At 37.1% G+C, this 22978-nt stretch overlaps 1 protein-coding gene across 4 annotated transcripts in view; it reads right to left on the reverse strand.

Moving 5' to 3' along the window:
- ctnnd2a (catenin (cadherin-associated protein), delta 2a) overlaps positions 1-22978 on the reverse strand; it is a 282577-nt gene that overhangs the window by 18489 nt on the left and 241110 nt on the right. For all 4 annotated transcript variants that reach the window (XM_084102138.1, XM_084102137.1, XM_084102140.1 and 1 more), the window contains 3 exons: positions 18636-18809; positions 12620-12770; positions 2049-2283 (listed from right to left, as the gene is read on the reverse strand). In XM_084102138.1, coding sequence (XP_083958264.1) covers positions 2049-2283; positions 12620-12770; positions 18636-18809 — 560 coding nt within the window. The remainder of the gene's footprint in view (positions 1-2048; positions 2284-12619; positions 12771-18635; positions 18810-22978) is intronic.

The raw sequence follows: 22978 nt of genomic DNA on the forward strand, positions 1-22978 counted from the left end.
GAATATCATTGATCATCTCCATCTCCACTTCGCAACCTATCTATCTATCTATCTATCTATCTATCTATCTATCTATCTATCCATCCATCCATCCATCCATCCATCCATCCATCCATCCATCCATCCATCCATCCATCCATCCATCCATCCATCCATCCATCCATCCATCCATCCATCCATCCATCCATCTATCTTATCTAAATTAAATGTATCTAAATTATCTAAATTAAATTAAACTGTTTTTTTTAAACAAATGTGTATGTGTGTTTACATAAATTCTATTATAATTAAAGTTTTCTTAAGGATATTTTTTTTTCATATTAGCTAATACTGTAAACTATATGGGGAGCCATTAATTACACATTACTACAATATTAAAGGTTACGATTAACAACAGAACCCAAATTATTACATTTAGTTGCTATTTATTTTTAAATAATCAACATAAAAAATAAAAAAAAACATATAGGATTTGCATTACCTTCTAAATCTAATTATAAAGGTAATTTTCTACTCAAATTAATTTTTTGAAATATAATCATTTACACAGTGGCTGTCATAAACATACATTAAATAAGACATTACTAACAGGTTAAGTAAATATAATATAGTGCAATATGAAATGCTTCTCCCATCCATCCATCCATCCATCCATCCATCCATCCATCCATCCATCCATCCATCCATCCATCCATCCATCCAGTTTCTTTTTTTTCTGAACTTATGTTTTGCTAAATCTTCAATTTTAAATGGCTTATTTTTATCCAGTCAAGAGCAGTGTGTATTATTTCGCTCTGCCATGCACATTGCGTTGAGAACAAATCACGAACTGCACCAAATCAATCCGCTCCAAATCAAAAATCATCAAATTTGATGCATATCAGAACGAGAGCACACTGGTTGCTGCCATTTGCCGGTACTAAATCAACCGGTTGCATTTGCTATATCCAGACAAACAAGCACCCGAGTGGCTTGTCCCTTTGATAACCTCTCTGCAGGAAACTGGAAGCAGCTGTCATCACCATATTGGCTTGAACGGGGTGGGCACAGAGTATGAATAGCTGATGGGGGATATAAAGCAGTCGCACAAAGTGTCAGCTTGATGAGGGTCAGATTAATGTCTTTGACAGTGTGCATCCAGACTCGAGCAGGAAGTGTCATCACTCACTCACTCTCAGGCTGGCTACACTTACTGTTTCTAAGAGACTAAAGCAAGCCGCATAATGAAAGATTAATTAATGAATATTATAAAATATATGGTTTCGATTCTGAGTGAATGTTGACTTGCAATCTGATTGGATGACTCACATTTGAAGCAAACACCTGTTTCATGCATATCATGTATATCAAATGAACACGCCTATGTTAATATTTAGGGGGCTATCTACATTTATATATAGATTTTCAGTGTGAATTGGACCCATCTGTATATCTCCTGAGGATTCACAAAAGTGATAAGCCAGTGCCAAGGCTGTGTTACAGTTGTTTTTATCAAAGTTAAGGGTAAAGCTCTTTTTGGCCCTTAACCATTTTAAAATGCATAAAGCCTCTTGTGTTGTGTGACCTTTTGCATTATTCTGAAGGATGCAGCAAATAAAACATCAGCTCTTTCTGTATACTATGACAAAAGTGGATGTGTTCCTACTCCAAGTTTACTTTTCTTCAATACAGTTCAGCAAGCATCAAGTAAGCGACTTGCGTGGCAAATGTATATATTAAATATATGAACATCTGTAGACAATGTGGCCTTGAAGCTCATAAAATGCTTATTGCGGTCTGACTCATGCTGTTCATCTCTTTAAAAAGGTGCTGGCATAAAAGTGGAACTGTGTAGCTGGAAAAATAAAATGTCTCCAAGAGCAATGCACAGTTTATGGAGAACAAAATAACTGTCAGGCCTCGGGGTCCACGGAAACACAAGCAAAAACAAAGTCATGGCCTAGTGGTAAGAGAACACTTAATGGTTTTTAACAACGGTTAGACCGGATTGCAAGTGGTTAGTGATAAGATGCTGACCTTTTATCAAAAAAAAAAAAAAAACGACTTACTTGTCTCCTTTACTCCTAGCAATACCGATGAGCTTCTCAATGCCACCGGCGTCTCGTAAGGCCTTGGCGTTCTCCATGTTCTTGGTGATGACCTCGTGTAGGGCGCAGCATATAGCCGTAACGGTGTCATCACACATGGTTTTACCTGCTGTGCTGTTTACCGTACCCCCGCTGCTTCCGCTAGCATTGCTTCCGCCCGGGAGCCGGTGCACGAGGTCCCGCATGGCGTACTTTCCTAGTCAAACAGAAAAAATTGACAGAAAGAGCATATGAGGATGTGCTGATTATCACTGGAGTAATTATGATAGAATGACATTTTTCACAGTCAGTGGACTATTGTGCTACAACTTATTCTTAATCTAGAGAATAATAATGCAGGAGCTGTCACAATTCAAGAGTGTCAGATGTGTCAGTTGAAGCATCACTGGATTTCTATGGAGGGGGTGTTATCCTGACTGCAGAGCGGATATATGACTCGCGCTATTAGAACAAAGGAAAGAAAATATGAGAAATTGGGAAAACTCTGACATTAACAGAACAGCAGGGGATGTGTAATTCAAATCGACTTGGCAACGCAAGGAAAAATAACTTGACCAGTGGGAGAAGCAATATGATTCTTGAGTTTATGTGTTTGTGTTGGTGAAGCATGAGATAAATTTCTGCTGTAACACACTAAGTGATATTAACAGGCAATCACAAGCGCAATGATCGCTACAGGATGTTGAGTGCTTCTTCTTCAGCCAGTGGTGTACGGGACACCCCCTCATGGCATTATGAGCCAATTATATGGTTAAATTTGCCTAGAGTGGTTTTACTCCACACAGAAGCCATATCAAAGCAGCAGATACAGTGTTTGTTTACACACACTTCTAATGCCATACAAAGAAAGACTGCAGTAATTTACCCTGAAATTACAACCAACTGAAAAAAATGGCACTGATTCACATGCACAGGGGACAGTAAACAAGACTTATTGTGAGATTAAGTTAAAGATAAACATTTAGTGAGATATAAAGTTGCACTGAGAAATATAATGTCGAGATTTAAGCCCCTTTCACACAATAATCCAAGTAAATTACTGTAAAATTACAAGAATGACTTTACTGGTACAGTAAATTACACAAATATGCTGTTCACACAAGCAACGGCGTTCTGGATTTTTACCATTAAGAGACCATTCACACATCAGCACCAATATACCGGTAAATTCTGTGATGTCAGTCATTGGAAATGATCTTTAAACTCTATCTTTAAATGGTGATTTACCAGTAAAGACTGTATGTGTGAAAGGGACTAGCCACAGTGTGACATAAAGTTACAATGCGAGATATAAAGTCACACTGTGAGATTTGTGAGATATAAAGTTACATTGTGAGATTGCAAGTTTACTATAGGCAGATATAGACTTCCAGCCCACCAGATATACACTTATTATATATGACAGACGGCGGCGACTCATCAGGGGAGGCACAGCCTGGCAAAAATTTTTTGAAGTGGCAAATGGGAGAAGGATGATTTAATGTTATAAAATTCACAGTTATTCATTTCATGTCTCAGAATGTGAATTTCTTGTTTGTGATTTCATCATTGTAATGGCTTAAAATATTAGTACAAAATTAGCCAATCACCATCGAGTATCTCAGATTCAGCGGTTAGAGTGTTGAGAAAAAAAACACATCGCAGAGGAGGCTAGTCTCCCTTGGTATATTAACCAATCATCGCAGAGATGTAAGTTGCGTGATATTAGTTTGAACTGCTCCCGCTGATTTGATACCTTAATTATAGAGAGAATTTGATTGTCAACAAATTTAACAAGATACCATTCAAGCATCAGCTACAAATGAAAAATGAAGGAAGACCCCATGCCGAAGTTGGATATATAGACAGCAATAAGCATCACTAAATGGCCGAACTTGCTCTTTGAATACGAGTTTTGAACGTGCTCTTTTTGACATTTAAATGGACAGAAGGATGGATTTTTCTTCAAACTATAGGCTAGGTGAGTGAAATTATATTTTAATGTCCAAAAGTGACCAAAAAAAAAAAAAACATTTTTAAAACACTGCAAAAAAAATATTGTTGGTTTGACTTAAAAAAGTAAGTTACAGTACGTGGTTGCCTTGAAATTTTGAGTTCATTGAAATAAAAAATTTGAGTTAATACAACAAAGGAGATTGGTTTAATAAATAGAAACTTAAATTATTATGTTATCTGAACCACATTAATTATCTAAGTTGATTTGTCAAAAGATAAAAAACTTTTTTTACAGTTAATAGTAATAATCATTTTCTATTATTAGAATACTCTATTTTAAAATCCATGAGCTGTCACTGATGACAGAATTCTAGAAAGATAAATAAATAAAGAGAAAATTATTTAAGAGAAGGCTAAATTGCTTAAAATGATCTCAACAGATCTCAATACTGCCATGACAAAATATGCCATTATATATTTGTTGCTTACACTTGAGGGGATCTAGAATCTAGAATTGCCTACATGTCACGCATTTAATTCTGCAATGGAGAAATGCAAACAGCTTGAGGGAAGCCCAATAGGCATAGATCGCAAGTGTCTACATTTTGTCATTTTGTTGTTGTTTTGCTGCTCCAGAGGATTTCTAATTTTAACTAAGAACAAAACATGAAAAGCTATTGTGTAGAAATTTGTATTATTGGTAAAACCGGTGTACAAACACAAGCTTACAAGATATTTCTGTGAAGTATCCATCCAATTTCAATAAGAACAAGAACATAGTTTGCAACTGAGTATTTTCCAGACTTCTTGCCACTTTAATCATCCAAACGCTCAATAAATTGACCTTTGAAACACAGAAAAGTCCTTCTCCTTCTAGCACCCTATTATTCTATCACAGAAGCACACAGCTAATGAAATTAATCTAGGGCTGTTCAATTCTTTCCGCTAATTCCAAATGGTCTCCGAAGAAGAAACACAGACATCATTTTCTACATGAAGCATACTGCAGAAGGGCTTCGTTTTATCACCAATAAGCTTCCAGTTAATTGGTGTCTCCTTATCTTGTACCCGCAGGCAAAATCGTATGTCTTGCGTGAGCTGGCAATATGGAGGCGGTCCAATGAGACGTGAGGTTTCTCAGAACAGCGAGCAGGGGGGAAAATGAGATATTTACTGATTTTTTTTTTCTTTTTTACATTTATTGATCAGTGATATCTCTTCGTTCATTCAATTTCCAACATTTTCACAGTTTAATGTGAAAGGTCACAATAAATGTAATTGGTGTATAAAAGACTGAACGGGAAAGATGTCAAAACTGTATATGACAAGTTAGCACATGATTTGATGGATCAAATCTGACAAAAAAAGCTTTTCAGGAGGACGCACATCGTGATCAGGATCCCACAGAGGAAGAGTGGCATGAAGAAGTGAAACAGGTGAAGTGTGGAACATTTTTAGTCCAGTTTTATCACAATGAACGACAGATTGCATGATTACGAGTAATCACGAGCTACGGACTCTTTAAGCTGCTGATTTTCAAGAACATGAAGTACTGCAATTCATGCAGGTTTAAATTTTGAACACCGATGTGGAGATCTCAAAGTCAGCATGAGAATGAAAAACAACACTGGTGAAGTAAAAAGGGCTTTAAGTAACACATTCACACCCCTCGTGATAAATGAAGAGTCTCTTTATGGACTCAGCCGGACTGTTTTGCTACATGACGATGAGATCTAGCGACTGTATATGACTCAAGGCTAACCTTGACTCACTAGAGTGCTTCATCTACGAGCTCTTGGGAATGCGAAGGCTTAGTGGTAATCAGAGGTAAGTGCAGACCCTCCAGCCTATAACAGCCCATTCTCCCGCAAAACAGGCAATCAGCTACACGGCCCTGGGCCATCATGAGCTCCACAAATACACACGCACACACAGACATTTACAAAGAGAGAGAGCGCCCTTCCGTTATTGCTGCTTTTATGTACGCTAAATTCTCGGCGACCAAGTTAGCAGACCTACGCTGTAAAGGACATTACAGGAAAAGTTCAGTGTTATTATTTATTTACTCACATTTATGTCACGCCAAACCTGTCTGCTCTTTCTGTATAACACAAAAGTAGATAGTTTAGAGTGACCATGTCTGTCGTGCTCCAGAAAGGATAGAAAAACTGAAAGAACAAGAACGGATTCTTTCAAAATATCTCTGTTTGAATTTCATGCATAACATTATATAATACAGTTGGGGTCTTCAACTTATAAGGGTTATATACTGTATGAATTTGAGTGTTACATTTTAAGCGTGGCCTAATATAACATGCATATAGTATCATATTAATGTATTTATACTGCCCTTCAAAAGTTTGGGGTCTGTAAGATTTGTGAATGATTTTGAATGAGGTTTCTTATGCTCATCAAGGCTGCATTTACTTAATCAAAATGCATTAAAAACACCAATATTGTGAAATATTATTACAGTTTGAAATAACTGTTTTCTATTTGTATAGATTTGAAAATTTTATTTTTTTCCCCTTTGATTGTAAAGCTGAATTTTCTTCAGTCTTTAGTGTCACATGATGCTTCATTGCTTCTTATTATCATCATCATGTTGAAAACAGTTGTGCAGCTTAATATTTTTGTGGAACCCATGATACATTTTTTCAGGATTGTATGATGTATAGAAAGTTCAAAAGAACAACATCTACTTGAAATAGAATTTTGTTTGTTTTTTTGTAATAGGCTATGTAAAAGTCTTTACTGTCACTTTTGGTCATTTGAATGCATTTTTGCAGAATAATAATATTAATTTCTTTAAAAAAAAATCTTACTGACCCCAATGTTTAGAAAGGCAGTGCACTTGCTCACACTGCAAAGCCATTAAACTATAATCATTATGGATAATTTCACTAAATTGTAATATGGTAAAAAAAAGAAAAAATAATAAGACAATTTGGCTGAACTTTAGTTTCAGCTTCATTTTCATTATTTCATTACATTTTTATGTCATACTTTATTATTATGTTTACATCAAAATGTATTTATTTTTTACTTTTTACTTTATTTTTAGCTTTTAGTTGAAGTTAATTTCATATTGTTTTGCTTAATAAATATATTTGATATGTATATATTAATATTTTTTATTTTTAGATAAAATAATTACAATATCATTGTGGACACGTTAAAAACAACTGAGTAAATAATGATAGCATTTTTATTACACTATCCCTTTAAGCTGAAAGCAACATCACTCTGTTTCTCTGGGAAGAACACACACAGGTGGTTGACAACTGCATATAATGACTGAAACGCCATATTAAAATGGATCTGAATAAAATGAAGATCATTAATATTCTCTGTCTGAGTTCAAAGAGAGTTGGTAAATTGTTCCATGAAGGCCTGAGGGTTCTCGGCTGGGTTTGAAATGTCACACAGTGGTGAAAGTCTTTGGGCAGCATTTTTGTGAACCTTTATCCTGCAATAACATTTAAATGGATCCAAAGAGGGTGTTTTTTATTTATTTAATGAAGCTAACAGCAGGTTCAAACCCCACTGGCAGAAAATGACCGACTTGGACATAAAAGAGAAGACAAGGCATTCGAAGACAGACCTTAAAACAAAATTATTCTTAAAGGTTAGGGAGCAAATTGAATTGGAAATCAGCCACCATGGAGAATATTTAAAAGGAGAACATCCGGCAGTGTGGCTTTCAAGCGCTATATCACTCCCTGTTTCCGCCTTTGATGTCTGTCATAATGGATTAAAAGCCAAAGCATCTTACTGAAGACCTATGGATGCAATTTTAAACAGAGCCACCTTGTGGAGGGGGAGCCGGGACAGATTGAAAGATAGATTGAATGGCTGGATTTAGCCACAGAAAAGATAAAGTGGTGATTTTCTAGTGTCATTATTATGAAGCAGCTCTTTTGCTTCTAGGCACCTCTGGCAATCTCCTAATGAAAGAGAGAGAAAACAGATAAAGGAAGGGAAGATGGAAAAATGACCAAACGGATGCATGAGGGAGCGTGTGAGAGATGGGAAGATTGGCTGCAAATTGAAGCGAGAGAGGACGTCGATTGGTCACAGCTGCGCACACACACACACACACACACACACACACACACACACACACACACACACACACACACACACACACACACACACACACACACACACACACACACACACACACTCGGTTATTTCTCTAAAGGCCACTCTGTTGAGCACATGCCCTCTTTTCTCATCCTGTGTGCAGGTGGGCGGCTAATATGAGTCTTTCAGTCATCAAATCCGGGATGAAACTTTCAATGATGGATCAGAACTTTTCAAATCCCTCTCCATCAACTGAAATGTCGGACCTTCAAAACAAGCCAAGTAAAGCTGGTTTTCAAACCTGCAGCACAACTTCAAACATTTCCAACAAATCCACAAGCTTTGTCTGCTAGTCCTCTGAAGAACGTGTCTCATTATGGTCCGTATGCCCAGACCAATACCCTCCTATTTCAACGTCTGGAAAAGTTTTGCCACCTGAAAGTTTGAAGAGCCATTCCGATTACAAATTAAACTACTCTGCTGCTCATCCAATGCTATGCTTAACTTGTGTTTGTGTGTGTGTTCATTCATGCCTGTTACGCCTGATGTTGTGTGTGTTGAAGCATCTTGGGGATTACATTATGTTTAAAACTCAGCCACCGAAACTCACATAAACCCCACTGACAACTATACATATTCTCCTCCTTAACGCAGAGGTTTGTAGACCAAATTTTTTCAGCTGCTAATACACAAAATATTTCTTAGAGCCCATAAAATAGTAATATATATAAATAAATAAAAAATATTGATATTGTATATACATCTAAAAAAAAAAAAATCTAAATTTAAATAAAAATATATATTTAATTATATCATATATTTTTTAATAACATCAAGATATATATGTAGATGTAACAGTCAATTTTTTTAAAAATATGAAATTATAAAAAGATCCCAAATTCTGTCTCGCAAGGAAATCCAGTGGATGAAGTGCTTCTCTCTCCGGTAACACTAAATATTAAACAGGATATTCCTTGAATCATACATCAACAGGAGAAAACAAATAAAAAAATTTTTCACTTGCTTATTTATCAAAACAATGTAATATAAACAGTTTGAACTGGTTTCCCTTATAATAAATCAAATTGACCCCCCTTGACCCCTTAACCAAGCCTTAAACCTATCTGTACCACCGCACCAGTCCTTAACCTTACCCATATCACACCTTAATAGCAAGTGTTTTTTCATAATAGAACATGAACACATTGTACCTAACAATACTTTTTTTTTGACGCAAGTACATAGTAGTTAAAGACACTATATAATATAAAGTGGGAACAGTCATTCTTATATTGTTCAATTTTCTGTTGAACATCCGGATCACTCATAGCTACAAAACATGCTTTTGCATTTGTAAATGTAAAAAAAGTGCATTAGGTAATTATGAACTGAAGTTTAAAGACATTTTTCATGAAGTGCATGATCTGAATTGAAAGTTTAATGACATTTGTAAGCATTTTAATGTACATTAGATAGTGTTTAATAAGTTACATTAACAAGCACATTATCTCATATTTCAAGCTTTGTGAATATATATTAACTAATGATCTGTTAAGCATTATATAATGTTTGTTAATGATTTATTAATGAAAGTTATTATAAAGCGTAACTTAAAAATAATTATAAAAGAGAAAAGGGCAAAGCAGAAACAGAAACAGAGATTACATTTATACTGTACCTGAGGGCCTATAAATGTCAATGAGTTTTAAAAGTGTACATAAAACTAAAATGCAGCAAAATCCATTCTCTTTTAACCTCATGTAAAAATCGTCAGTTTATCAGAAGAATACAGTATCAAAACTCCAGGATAAAGCTTGATGCTGTGAAACTGGATGGTTAAATTAATTCATACAAACAATCAATCTTCAATCTAATATATGATCAAACGGCATAACTGAATGGGCTATTTACATTCAATTCATGTTCCCAGTTTCTATCCCTGAGCTAAATATTTTGTAAAATAGTTCAAATATAGATTCAGTGATCAAATAGGTAAAATACATCACTGATGAAAAGACAAGACTGTGGGAGAATATACAAAAAGAGGGACCTTGCTTGATTTTATTGCTCACGGCTCTCAAAATCTTTTGATGGATGGCCATGTTGAACCGTCTATAAAAGCAAAATATGAGAGTAGCCGCCAGTCACAGACCGTGTTTACATGCACACACTTCTGTCAATACGAATCAATTTAGAGTCCGAACGTACTATTTATAAACTCTGCAATCTGATAAAAATAGCAATTTACACGTGCATCACGTACTGTATGCAATTTATTTTTGAATGATCTATGCATCTATACATGCTAAATCTACAAAGACAGAAAGCACATTTCAATGGCGATGTATAATGAACACAATGCGATCTGAATGATTTTGGATGATGTGCAATCTAGGCAGACTCCAGGTGGCAAATACGCACCAGTTGTTTTTGGGAGATGAGAGGGGCAGCAGAACGAGACTGGGGAGCCGTTTCCATGGAGACGGCGAGACTCGCCAGGGAAACCACGTTAATTAGAGGGTGAGATCAATAGTCTGCTGGTGATGTCACTGGGAGAATTTGAAATGGTGTGAATCAGTGTGAGATGGGATGAAGGAAGAAAGAAAACAAGCTCTAATTATGCACCTGATGCGATGGGTCAGCATGAGACAACAGGGACCCGCAGCGGACCCAGTGTCTGATCCTGTCATGTACTTGTTAATATGTTTAATTCTGAGGAAGTGCAATACTAAACACCAGCAGCTCTGTATGAAGGTAAGGTCACATCACAGTTGCAGGAACCTCAAAAATAATGACACATGATTGGAGTTGTTTGCTTATGGTCAATTATACTATCCTAAACAGAGTCCCTTCAACCCACTTCACCTCTTTGTTAAGAGTAAACAATGAAAGAACTACCAGCATCTTATTCTTACAGAAACAGAAAAGGTTAACTTTTTGTCAGCAGTGACAATGAAAGACCGTGAAAACATTGTCCTCCCTATTTAGAGGCATAACCTGTGCTCTCCTAATGCGGTGCAGCGCACCAAGCGATTAAACGCATCTCTTCCATGTTAATCTTGTTCTAAACAGTGGAAACGTGATGAAGTACTACTCAAAAAGATATTGGGCGAATTCCATTGAAAGTGAGCATCACTATGCCCTACTCACTCTGAAGGGCAGAGCACTTGAAGTGAGCACTCTGAAGGGTTTTGTGAGAACAATATACGCGTTTGGAACACCCCACACTTGTATACTGCATCTGATTGTAACTTTATTAACACAGCAAAATCAATCCATAAAATTATTGTACCAAATAAAACATTTACATACATTTTAGCCATGGGTCATTATTTCATATTTTTTTAAATTTGAGCATGGCTGCTTTTTGCGGTACTTGAGGTAAACATAAAAATACATCAATTTACAAGTTACAAGTTTGTTTTTAGTTACAAATTAATGACCTCAGTTTACAAAATTAATTGAGGATGTGCCACTCATGATCACATGATCAGAAATGACAAAATTATATGTATTATAAAGTGTCAATTATATGTACGCTTTGCTTATGATGCTAAAGGATGGGCCCTTTGTGACGGGATTTAGACAGTTGCTTACTTTTATTTGGAGTGACCCTTTGAATAGCCTCTGAAACCTTTGAGTTGCATGTCACTTTCAGTAAAGTCAGCTGACCAACACAAGCAAACAAACAAACAAAAAACAGACAAAAAGCCAAAGCAAAAAACAAAACAGTTAGATTGGAACAATCCTTTTTTAAGTTGCCCCCAAGCAAAACTACAAAACTCACTTTCAGTAGTCAGTCGAACAAAACAATCAAAAAAGAAACAAAACATCCTAACCAAAACAAACGATGCAGATTATCAAAACAAAATAAATGAAAACCTGACCAAAAGAAAACAAACAAAATACAAAACAAAATCAAAGCAGTTCAAAAGGAACAACTTGAATAGGCTCCATGCAAAACTTCAAAACTTTTGAGTTGCATGTCAGTAAAGTCAGCTGCACAACCCCCCCCCCCCCCCCCCCCCAAAAAAACTATCAAAACAAAACAAAACAACCCAAAAACAAAACCAAAATAAAAACCAAAACAATTACTTTTGAACAAACTTTAGATTAGCCTCAATGCTAAATTTTCGAGTTGCATACTATGTCCAGTAAAGTCAGCAATGAAAAAAACAAAAACAAACCCAAATCCAAACCATATTTAAACAGTTCCACAAAAGCTGTCCCCCAAGCCTAGAATGTGCAGCCTGATGCCTCCTAACCCATTTAAAATGATGAGTGGCCAGAAAATGTGTAATAATAAAATGACAGTTATCTTCCTTTGAGCTGAGAGCTATGAACAGCACTCGTTACCACACTGGCTAATACAAGAGACTGGCCTCCATTACAGAGAAGCCAAAGAGACCACAGCTGTTAACCCTGAGCTCTACAAATCTGAGGGCTCAGAACCATTTGAAACAAAGTGAATAAAAGAAGACAGTCAAGAGAGGGGAAAAAAAGGGCCGTACCGATTAACTCTTTATTTCTGATGTCCAAGGCCATGTTTCTGAGCGCGGTAGCGACGGCACACACCACACGGTCGTTGTCTATCCTCAGCAGCTCCACGAGGATGGGCAGACCCTTCTCTTTCCTCACCGCCGCACGGATGTACACTGACCACTAGGGGAGACACACAAATAAACAGCTATAAGTTGCTAAATACGACAATATTATTACAGTTTTCCAACTATATATAGTTCTACATATCAGCCGTTTTTAGGAGACCATGAGGTGCATTTCATAGTTGGATATGGCATGTGGGCAGATGTCTGTAAAGTGTCTCATTTTGATTCAGCTTCCCGCTGACAGTATAATCACACTCCCCAGGTTACAGTGAAAGACTAATACTAGCTCAGAGCTTTTGCTCTTACAGGTTCTCTATGTATGACCCCAGCTGTGGGATCAGGCTTTATCAGTGACGGAGTGTCAGCTAAGATTAGACTCTCTGCTACCCGGCACTTCTGCTGCAACAGGGGAGACCGCAGCATACGACCCAAAGGGCATCCCCTCACATTCCTCATTTATGATGACCTCTGTATGTGTGCATAAGAAAAAGAGAGACAATAACACAATGACAGAGGCTCTGTCTTGTGAGCTAACAACATAGACAGCATTTACACACAGAGGAGCACTCAAGACTTGAAAGTTGTTTTAAACAACAGGCTGTCTAATAAGATACCTCATTTTGCACAAATTCAAAAGCATCACATGGGTCCTTCACAGATGTAAGTCATTCCCAAGTGTATTAAAAAGATTAATCACATATAGCAAAATACTGATCATAAATAAACTACTTGGACTATCGTTCAAAAGTTTGGAGTCGGAAATTGTTTTAAAATGTTTTTTTTTTAAAGTCTCTTATGATCAAATTATTTATTTATTTGATTAAATGTAATAATAATATAAAAATATATATTTGGTAATAAAATTATAATATATTGTATAATATATTATATATAAACATTAATATTGTGAAATATTTTTACAATTTTAAAATAACTGTTTTTTATTTAAATGCCCGGCCAAAAACAAGCCGCATTTTGTAAGCAAATGCTTAAAGTCCCCCTGTAGTCAATCATTTTATCCCTTAAAAGTCATCTTTGATCACCAAAATTACATATTTAAATTTTTTTTTTTCTTGAAAAAAAAAAAAATTCATGCCTTAAAATAGCTTGAATGTAACTCTACACCCTTGCCTCATTTAGTATACGCTGTTCTATGAATATGCAAATTAGCCCCACCTCCACTCACTCACACCAGCTCAGAGATCCACTCGTTGACGATCACACGTTGACCTGATTGGTTACAAGGTAGTTTGTGACGTCAGAAACACCAGCGATTTCAAATCGCGTTTTTGGTTCACTGCAGTTTTAAGGAGAAAATACTCAACAATGATGTTGACTTATGAATTTGCACATAGTTTGTCTTAAAGAATATTAAAAACACCATATACAGTGAGGAAAATAAGTATTTGAACACCCTGCTATTTTGCAAGTTCTCCCACTTGGAAATCATGGAGGGGTCTGAAATTGTCATCGTAGGTGCATGTCCACTGTGAGAGACATAATCTAAAAAAAAAAATCCAGAAATCACAATATATGATTTTTTAACTATTTATTTGTATGATACAGCTGCAAATAAGTATTTGAACACCTGTCTATCAGCTAGAATTCGGACCCTCAAAGACCTGTTAGTGGGCAATTCCACGCAAAACTGTCACATCCATAACGGCAACACAATGCCATGGTATTTAGTTGGCGTTATGGATGTGACAGTTTTGCGCGGAATTGCCCTAGTCTGCCTTTAAAATGTCCACCTCCACTCCATTTATTATCCTAAATTAGATGTACCTGTTTGAGGTCGTTAGCTGCATAAAGACACCTGTCCACCCCATACAATCAGTAAGAATCCAACTACTAACATGGCCAAGACCAAAGAGCTGTCCAAAGACACTAGAGACAAAATTGTACACCTCCACAAGGCTGCAAAGGGCTACGGGGAAATTGCCAAGCAGCTTGGTGAAAAAAGGTCCACTGTTGGAGCAATCATTAGAAAATGGAAGAAGCTAAACATGACTGTCAATCTCCCTCGGACTGGGGCTCCATGCAAGATCTCACCTCGTGGGGTCTCAATGATCCTAAGAAAGGTGAGAAATCAGCCCAGAACTACACGGGAGGAGCTGGTCAATGACCTGAAAAGAGCTGGGACCACCGTTTCCAAGGTTACTGTTGGTAATACACTAAGACGTCATGGTTTGAAATCATGCATGACACGGAAGGTTCCCCTGCTTAAACCAGCACATGTCAAGGCCCGTCTTAAGTTTGCCAATGACCATTTGGATGATCCAGAGGAGTCATGGGAGAAAGTCATGTGGTCAGATGAGACCAAAATATAACTTTTTGGTCATAATTAGGAAGAAGAATGATGAGTACCATCCCAAGAACACCATCCCTACTGTGAAGCATGGGGGTGGTAGCATCATGCTTTGGGGGTGTTTTTCTGCACATGGGACAGGGCGACTGCACTGTATTAAGGAGAGGATGACCGGGGCCATGTATTGCGAGATTTTGGGGAACAACCTCCTTCCCTCAGTTAGAGCATTGAAGATGGGTCGAGGCTGGGTCTTCCAACATGACAATGACCCGAAGCACACAGCCAGGATAACCAAGGAGTGGCTCTGTAAGAAGCATATCAAGGTTCTGGCGTGGCCTAGCCAGTCTCCAGACCTAAACCCAATAGAGAATCTTTGGAGGGAGCTCAAACTCTGTGTTTCTCAGCGACAGCCCAGAAACCTGACTGATCTAGAGAAGATCTGTGTGGAGGAGTGGGCCAAAATCCCTCCTGCAGTGTGTGCAAACCTGGTGAAAAACTACAGGAAACGTAATTGCAAACAAAGGCTACTGTACCAAATATTAACATTGATTTTCTCAGGTGTTCAAATACTTATTTGCAGCTGTATCATACAAATAAATAGTTAAAAAATCATACATTGTGATTTCTGGATTTTTTTTTAATAGATTATGTCTCTCACAGTGGACATGCACCTACGATGACAATTTCAGACCCCTCCATGATTTCCAAGTGGGAGAACTCGCAAAATAGCAGGGTGTTCAAATACTTATTTTCCTCACTGTAGACATATAAACAACATTAAAAACTTGATTTTCATCACAGGGGGACTTTAAGAGTCTATGATTGTTAATATGATATGTTAAGTTTGGCAACAGTTCTTCTAACCCTAATTGATGGAGACCCTGAGAGACTCTTTTTCGATGGAAATAACATCACAACATTAATTTCCATCAGGAGGTGCATCATTTTTTGTTTAAGATCTTGTATTGACAATGCAAGAGTTGAGCACTCCAGCACAACCCAAAGACTTTCAATGAATTTAAAGTTTGGACTCAGAGGTGCAAATTCATGTGTGAAAATGATTCTTCAAGCTCCCTCCCAACCATTCTTTCACAATTTGAGCCTGATGAATCTTGACATTGTCATCCTGTAATATGGCCATGATGTCTCTTCCTACATGGTTGTTTAAAGCTGCAGTCGGCAAGTCTGGCAGATTGAGTGGACTTAGCCAAAATTTTGAATGTTTACAACTCTCATGCCCCTCCCCCACTACCAACGAGCACCCGCCCATCGTCAGTGCGTGTGTACCTGATTTTCTGTGAACGCGTCTGTCTCTTCAGCATCGATCAACACCATGGACTCGGAGGTAGGCTGCCCTGGCTAATCTATCCATAGATAGCAATAACCGAGGAATTGGAAGCTTGTTAGTAGATTTTCTCTCCGCCATCACGCTTCGTACAATCTTCAGGCGAACTTCAGGCGTGTCGTGTGCATGTGATATTGTAATGTGCGCGTCTGCGCGAGGGAGGGGGGATCTGTGGCGTGTGCACGAACTGTGATTGACAGTCAGATCTCACACCCCCCTGCGCTGATTGGACCCGATGAGACGGGAGCGGTGGATTTTTGCAAAACAAATAACACACTCCAGGTGGAGTTAGAAGCTCGGGTTTTTTTCTAAAACCAACTTAGTTATGTTGTTCTGTCGGATTATAGTGTCAATTTCACTGAATTTGATCAAAAAAATGTTGCCGACGGCAGCTTTAAGAAATGAAAAGCTACACACTCCATCAATTAGGGTTAGAAGAAAAATCACTGCAATAATGATTCAGTCATAGACTCTTTAAATCCAAACAGCGACTTTATTTTTTGAGGGCAGTGTATTTTAAAATGTAATTTTAATTGATGGCAAAGCTAAATTTTTAAGAAACTCAAGAAACTTTTTGAGTTTGAGTTGCTTGAGCTGCTGCAGATGTAGAGTGTTTCAAATCAATCACTTGTGAGATTCCTTTGCAGTTAGGATGCTGCCTAACATGGTGTCTAACAAGCAATCTGTTTCATTTATGACGCTTGGTTTCTATTTCTGTGGTGTTGTGCTGGAAGCCAGATTGGCTGAGATTGTATTGAATCAGGTAAAATATAAGAGGCAGCTTACTAGCTTTAGTAAAAGAGAATGGAATAGAAATACGGTTGTGTGGATATGTAAATCTGTCATTTAGTTCAAATCAACTTGTATCGGTGCTAAAAGTAATTCAATAAAATAAATATCCTTGAAAATGTAATTGAAAATGTGTTCTTGACGACAAAGCATTCTTCACGCTTAAGCGTTTTTTTTATATCCGTCTTAAGTTAAGGGCTTTGTTTCCATTTCCTAGAACTCCCGGCATGGGATTTATTAATCCCACTGTCCAAGATGAACTTTGAAAACATAAACAGAGAGCTTAGTTCACATATATTAAACCAGGGCTCAATGTCAGCTCTTCTAGATGAACAAACAGAGCGGCAATTTTTGTGAACCGGACAAAATGGGCCGACAGACACCGTCTCTTCCTCTCTCTTTTGCTTTCCCGTTTGTCTCTCCTACAAACTCGACCCAACAACAAACACGTATACAACCTGACGCCCTGTAGGTGTAGAGAGGGGTCGTAGGGACGTCGCTTTCATTTAACTTCTTGAAGGGGGTCTAAACCTGTTATGAGACTTCAAAACCAATCCAATCCAATTGCATCTGTCTCCATCTGAGAGTATTGATCTTGCAGAGCACATCGGGTGGATTAGAGCTCTCGAGCAACAGAGGTAAAACAAGCTTTTGTCGCTGAGAGACGGTAAAAAGGATGTGAGAACAAAGAGAGAAGCGGAAGCCAAGAGGGAGATTGGTACTGGTTTAAACATCTGATGAAAGCAACTACTATCAGATCAGGAAAAAAGCAATATTACACCATTTCTTGCCACACTGTTCAATAAATTTAGATTCTGACGAATATACCCTTCACTGAAAATAAGTTGCTATGCTACGGTGTTTTGAGTGGTTCGTGGTTCTTTGCATGTTGCTATGAATTGTAATACTTTGAGCCATACCTTTTTTTAAATAAATGTTTTAATCTATTTTTTTAAATTCTTTGAATATTTTTCAAATGTTTCTAAAGGCCCCTAATGCTACCAATACAAACATATAAAGGAAGAAAATATAAAAAATATAATATAAATAAACAAATCAATCAATCAATCAATAAACATTTCAATATTTCTTAAAAGTTCTTTAAATACCCCAACCCTAAATTTACATTTGCTTGCACTCAGACAGATAACAATAATTAAAATAATAATAATAATAATTGAATATTCAAACATTTTTTAAATTCTTTGAATACTTTTAAAAATATTTTTTAATGACCCCTAACCCCAAGTAAACATTGGCTTCCACTCAGAAAGATACCAATAATTAAGAATACAAATAAATAAATTGGATGATGCGGTCATAGACAGGTACCAACAAACAAAGAAATCAATAAATAAATTGGCGTAAATGGTCATATATTTCAAACAGTTCATCGCCAATGATGAATGCTGACACAAATATCAGTTAATTATTGTATTTTAAACAACAATGTGTTGCACACCGAGCCAAGGGCTTACCTTCCAGCTCCCGGCGGCCAGGTTCTGCAGTGCCCCGGCGGCCCCCTCCAGCGTGTCCGGGTTGGAACACTCAGACAGGAGGGTGAGGTAGGGCTTTACTATCGAAGGATGCCACAGCATCTGAATACCCTTGGGGGGATCTGCAGTATCTGGCAGCGGTCCCACACCATCCCACTACAGAAACAAAAAGTGTGACATGAAAAACAACAAAGTCAGATAGGGAGAGACACACAAAATCCCTCACCATTTAGATTTAAAATGGGTGTTCACACTGACATAAATCTGCAGCGAGCAGCTATTCGACTGCCGATGAGAAATGTGATCTGACTGAGAAGTTACTGTGAGGATCATACTGTTCTGTATGAAATATATATACGCTAATGTTCAAAACTATGGGGTCGGTACGTTTTTTAAAAAGTTTTTGAAAGAAGTCTTCTAAATTTACCAAGGCTGCTTGTATAGCAAAAACAAAAATATTTTGAAACTTTTTTTTTTTAGAATTGAATAACTTTTCTATTTGAATGCATTTTAAAATGTAATGTATTCCTTTGATAGGAATGCTGAATTTTCAGCATCATTACTCCAGTCTTCAGTGTCACATGATCCTTCAGAAATCATTTTAATATGGTGCTGAAGAAATTATTATTATCAATTATTATTATCATCAATATTGAAACATGTTTTTTCCACTTAATATTTATGTGCAAACCATTTCTTCCCCAGGATTCTTTGATGAATAGAAAGTTCAAAACAATTATTTGTATGCAATTTATTTGACTGCATTCAGCATTTATTTGAATAAAAAACCTTTGTAAGATTATAAATATCTTTAATCACATTTGATTAATTTAATGCCTCTTTGCTGAATAAAAGTATACATTTCTTAAATCTTAATGAGCCCAAAACATTTTGAACAGTAACGTATATCTACATAATAAAAAAATGATATAAGCATAACCACATCAGAAATTGTTTGCATTCTGAGTGAGTCAGATTCATGAATTAATAATTGTTCCTCTTCATCATGATATGATGTATTATACACTGCTGCATTTTCTATTACTGTGCAAATACCTCCAGAGTGTTCATTTTTAGCAGCAAGAAACACTTTTTAGTTTTATTTATTTATCTTTTGTTATCAGATTTTGCCACCAATAACATTAAGGCATCAGACCAACAGTACAGTGACCAGGTGAACTCCTGAGATTAAATCACTGTCATTCTGTACAGGACAAAAGTCGACTGTTACCCCTTTGCACACACACACACACACACACACACACACACACAGATCTCTTGACAAATCTGGGCCTGAATAAACACAGACCCGGGAAGGAATGACAAGCTGTAAGCCTGTGTTCGGCTGACTCTGAGGCGTGTGGGTGAGTCAGTTTGAAAAGTGCCGGTCTCAAAGGCTGACCTACTTTCAGGCAGAGCAACTTGTGAAATACCTCAGCATCTCAAACCAGCTCTGGCACTCAGCCTCACTCTCCCTTCATTATTAATGAGTCTGTTTTCATCTCCCCTCTGTTGTTCAATCAACTGCTGGAGGATGGAGAAGCCCCTGTGAGGCTGCTGCTTTCCATACGCCGAACGCAAAAGAAGTGGAGAGGAGGCTTGGATTAATCTGTGCTTTCACTATATGCAAACAGTGAGTGCAACATTTCACTCTCATTTAGCCTTACACCGTGTCTATCCAGAGATTGTGAAAAAGACAAAGGTTGAAATCCTTGGAAGAAAAACTTATATTATTATTTATTTAAAAACACAAGCAACAAAGTAGTTCCATTTTAAAATATCATTAATATTTGGAGAACTTTTGTTTGACAAAGTGATAGTGCGTAACTAAAATTCAAGCAGCCATTTTGTTGTCAACTGACAAGAAAAAAATACAGAAGATGACCCAAGTAGACCAAGGTCAGCAAGTTTTTTAGCGCATATTTAAATATATATATATATATATATATACAGTATAAATATATATATATATATATATATATATATATATATATATATATATATATATATATGTCAATTTACAGTTTAGAAGATATTTAATTAATATAGAAAAGATAAGTTATTTCAGGTAAAATTGAGTAACCCTAAGAAAGTGATGATAAAAAGTGATGGTCCTTACAGTGTAAATATACATTTAAGTACAGAGTAATATTAAATAACTACATACACTTACTATAGGGTTAGGATAAGTGTTTGGTTTAAGGTTATTATGCATAATGTATAGTTATTACTATAGTAACTACAACATGCACCATGTGTAAGGAACACTAAAATAAAGTGTTACCAATATTTTAGATGGCAACACATTTGACCACTTGTCATGGAAAATAATGTACATATTTGTGACCCTGGATCACAAAACCAGTCATAAGTCGCACGGGTAAACACGGGCAATAACCAACAATACATTGTATGGGTCAAAATTATCGATTTTTCTTTTATGCCAAAAATCGTTAGGATATTAAGTAAAGATCATGTTCCATAAGATATTTTGTACATTTCCTACCGTAAAGATATAAAACATTTATTTTTGTGAGTGAATGCAGCACAATCACGAACACAAATGGACAACTTTAAAGGCGATTTTCTCAATGTTTAGATTTTTTTGCGCCCTCAGATTCCAGATTTTCAATAGTTGTATCTCAGCCAAATATTATCATATCCTTACAAACCATACAAGTTTATTTATTCAGCTTTCAGATGATGTATAAATCTCAATTTCAAAAAATTGACCCATGTGACTGGTTTTGTGGTCCAGGGTCACATTTATGAAAATACAAAAATGTATGAAACCAACAAATATTACATTTCTAAGAACTTCTCCAATACATCATCTCGCACATCCATATTTGTCCTTGACCCATTACTATTGCACATTTTAAGCCTCTAAACTCTGGTGTGCACCACGAATATTTTATTCAGCAAATGTACAAATCTAGCTTGATTTGTGTCTTTTTGGAATGAGTCAAATCTGCTCAAATGCTTGTCTTTAAGCACAAAATGAGAGTGAAGATAAATCTAAAAATGACAGTGTGATCCTAATGCTTCTTCTGAACTATCAGAGCGTATAACCGCATCTCAAATTGTCAAAAACTTTCTCTTGCCCTTTCCTTGTCAGCAATCTTTGAGAGTAATGAGCACTCCACGCACCATTTCTCAGAGTAAACTCAAAGAAGGGTATCAGTGCTCGGTGGGTTGAAATTGCTCTGGTTTACATACTCTCTCCTCTCAGTCAATTAGCTCCGCTAAACACTGCCCTGCCCCGACAGAGCCGCGGCGGCACGCTCTGGTTTCCTGGGCTACCTCACTGCCATTTAGTGATAAATGATTTAACAGAGTACATTAGCCTTCTGTTGCCCAGAGGCCCAGGTGTCCTCTTTCAAAACGTCTCGGCTGAGGAAAAGTTCCGGCACATGATACGAGAGGGCACCTTAGGTAATGGGGAGAAATGGCCCTATTTTTACAGGACAACAGGTATAGAGTATCCTTGCATCTCCTTCCTTTCTGTAATCTGATTGGAGGAGACACATCTGACTGAATCCAAAAACAGATCTGCAAACTTATGTACGGGTTTTGAGGCGATGAATGAGGGAAAAATATTTAACTGCAAAAGAAAATGCAAAATATCCCCAAACTATGTTTAATAAAACAGTCTATGCGCTCATAATCTCAACAGAGCAATAGCTTTGATGTATTATTCGAATCTGACTGCATTAAAATTTTCCCTGCTTCTTGTTAGGGATGTCGAGACTGGAGAGTGTTGTGATGGACATCTCTTTCTTGCAGCAAACGCAGGTCTTACTTTAGCTAGTATCAAAGTTATAGAGGATTATATTCAGCTATCAGCGGCTACAGTATATCACTGGCTAGTAGCTTTATGGCTCCTCTGGATCGGGACATCTCCAGAGGGAGTTGTGTTACACAACTGCTCTCCCACCTCCACGTCTGCACGGAGGATCCCGGCTGGCTTTTTCTTGCGTGAGATTAATGAAGAGTTTCCTCTGCTATGGAGGAGCTGCCTGTAAAAAGGTTGGTTTTTTTTCCTCCTCCCTTTAGTCTGACGCCCACAAACACCGTGATTTATCAGCCGTAGACAAAGCCGTTTCCCTGGGGAAACTCACAGTCTGACGGTGTGTTTCTGTGTAGGCGGTGAGCGTTACGTTTGGAAAGCAAGTAATTGATAAAAGGATGGTGCGTAAATCTGTAATTTGGGGAACTCACTGAAACATAATTGTAATAATTGGGATTATTCTGTGTCGAAAATGTTAATTGTGTTATTCATATTTTGATATGAAATGTCTACCGGTAATTTAAGCTCGATTCTC

This window comes from Abramis brama, assembly GCF_963993115.1.
Source record: "Abramis brama genome assembly, chromosome: 24".
NCBI lineage: Eukaryota > Metazoa > Chordata > Actinopteri > Cypriniformes > Leuciscidae > Abramis > Abramis brama.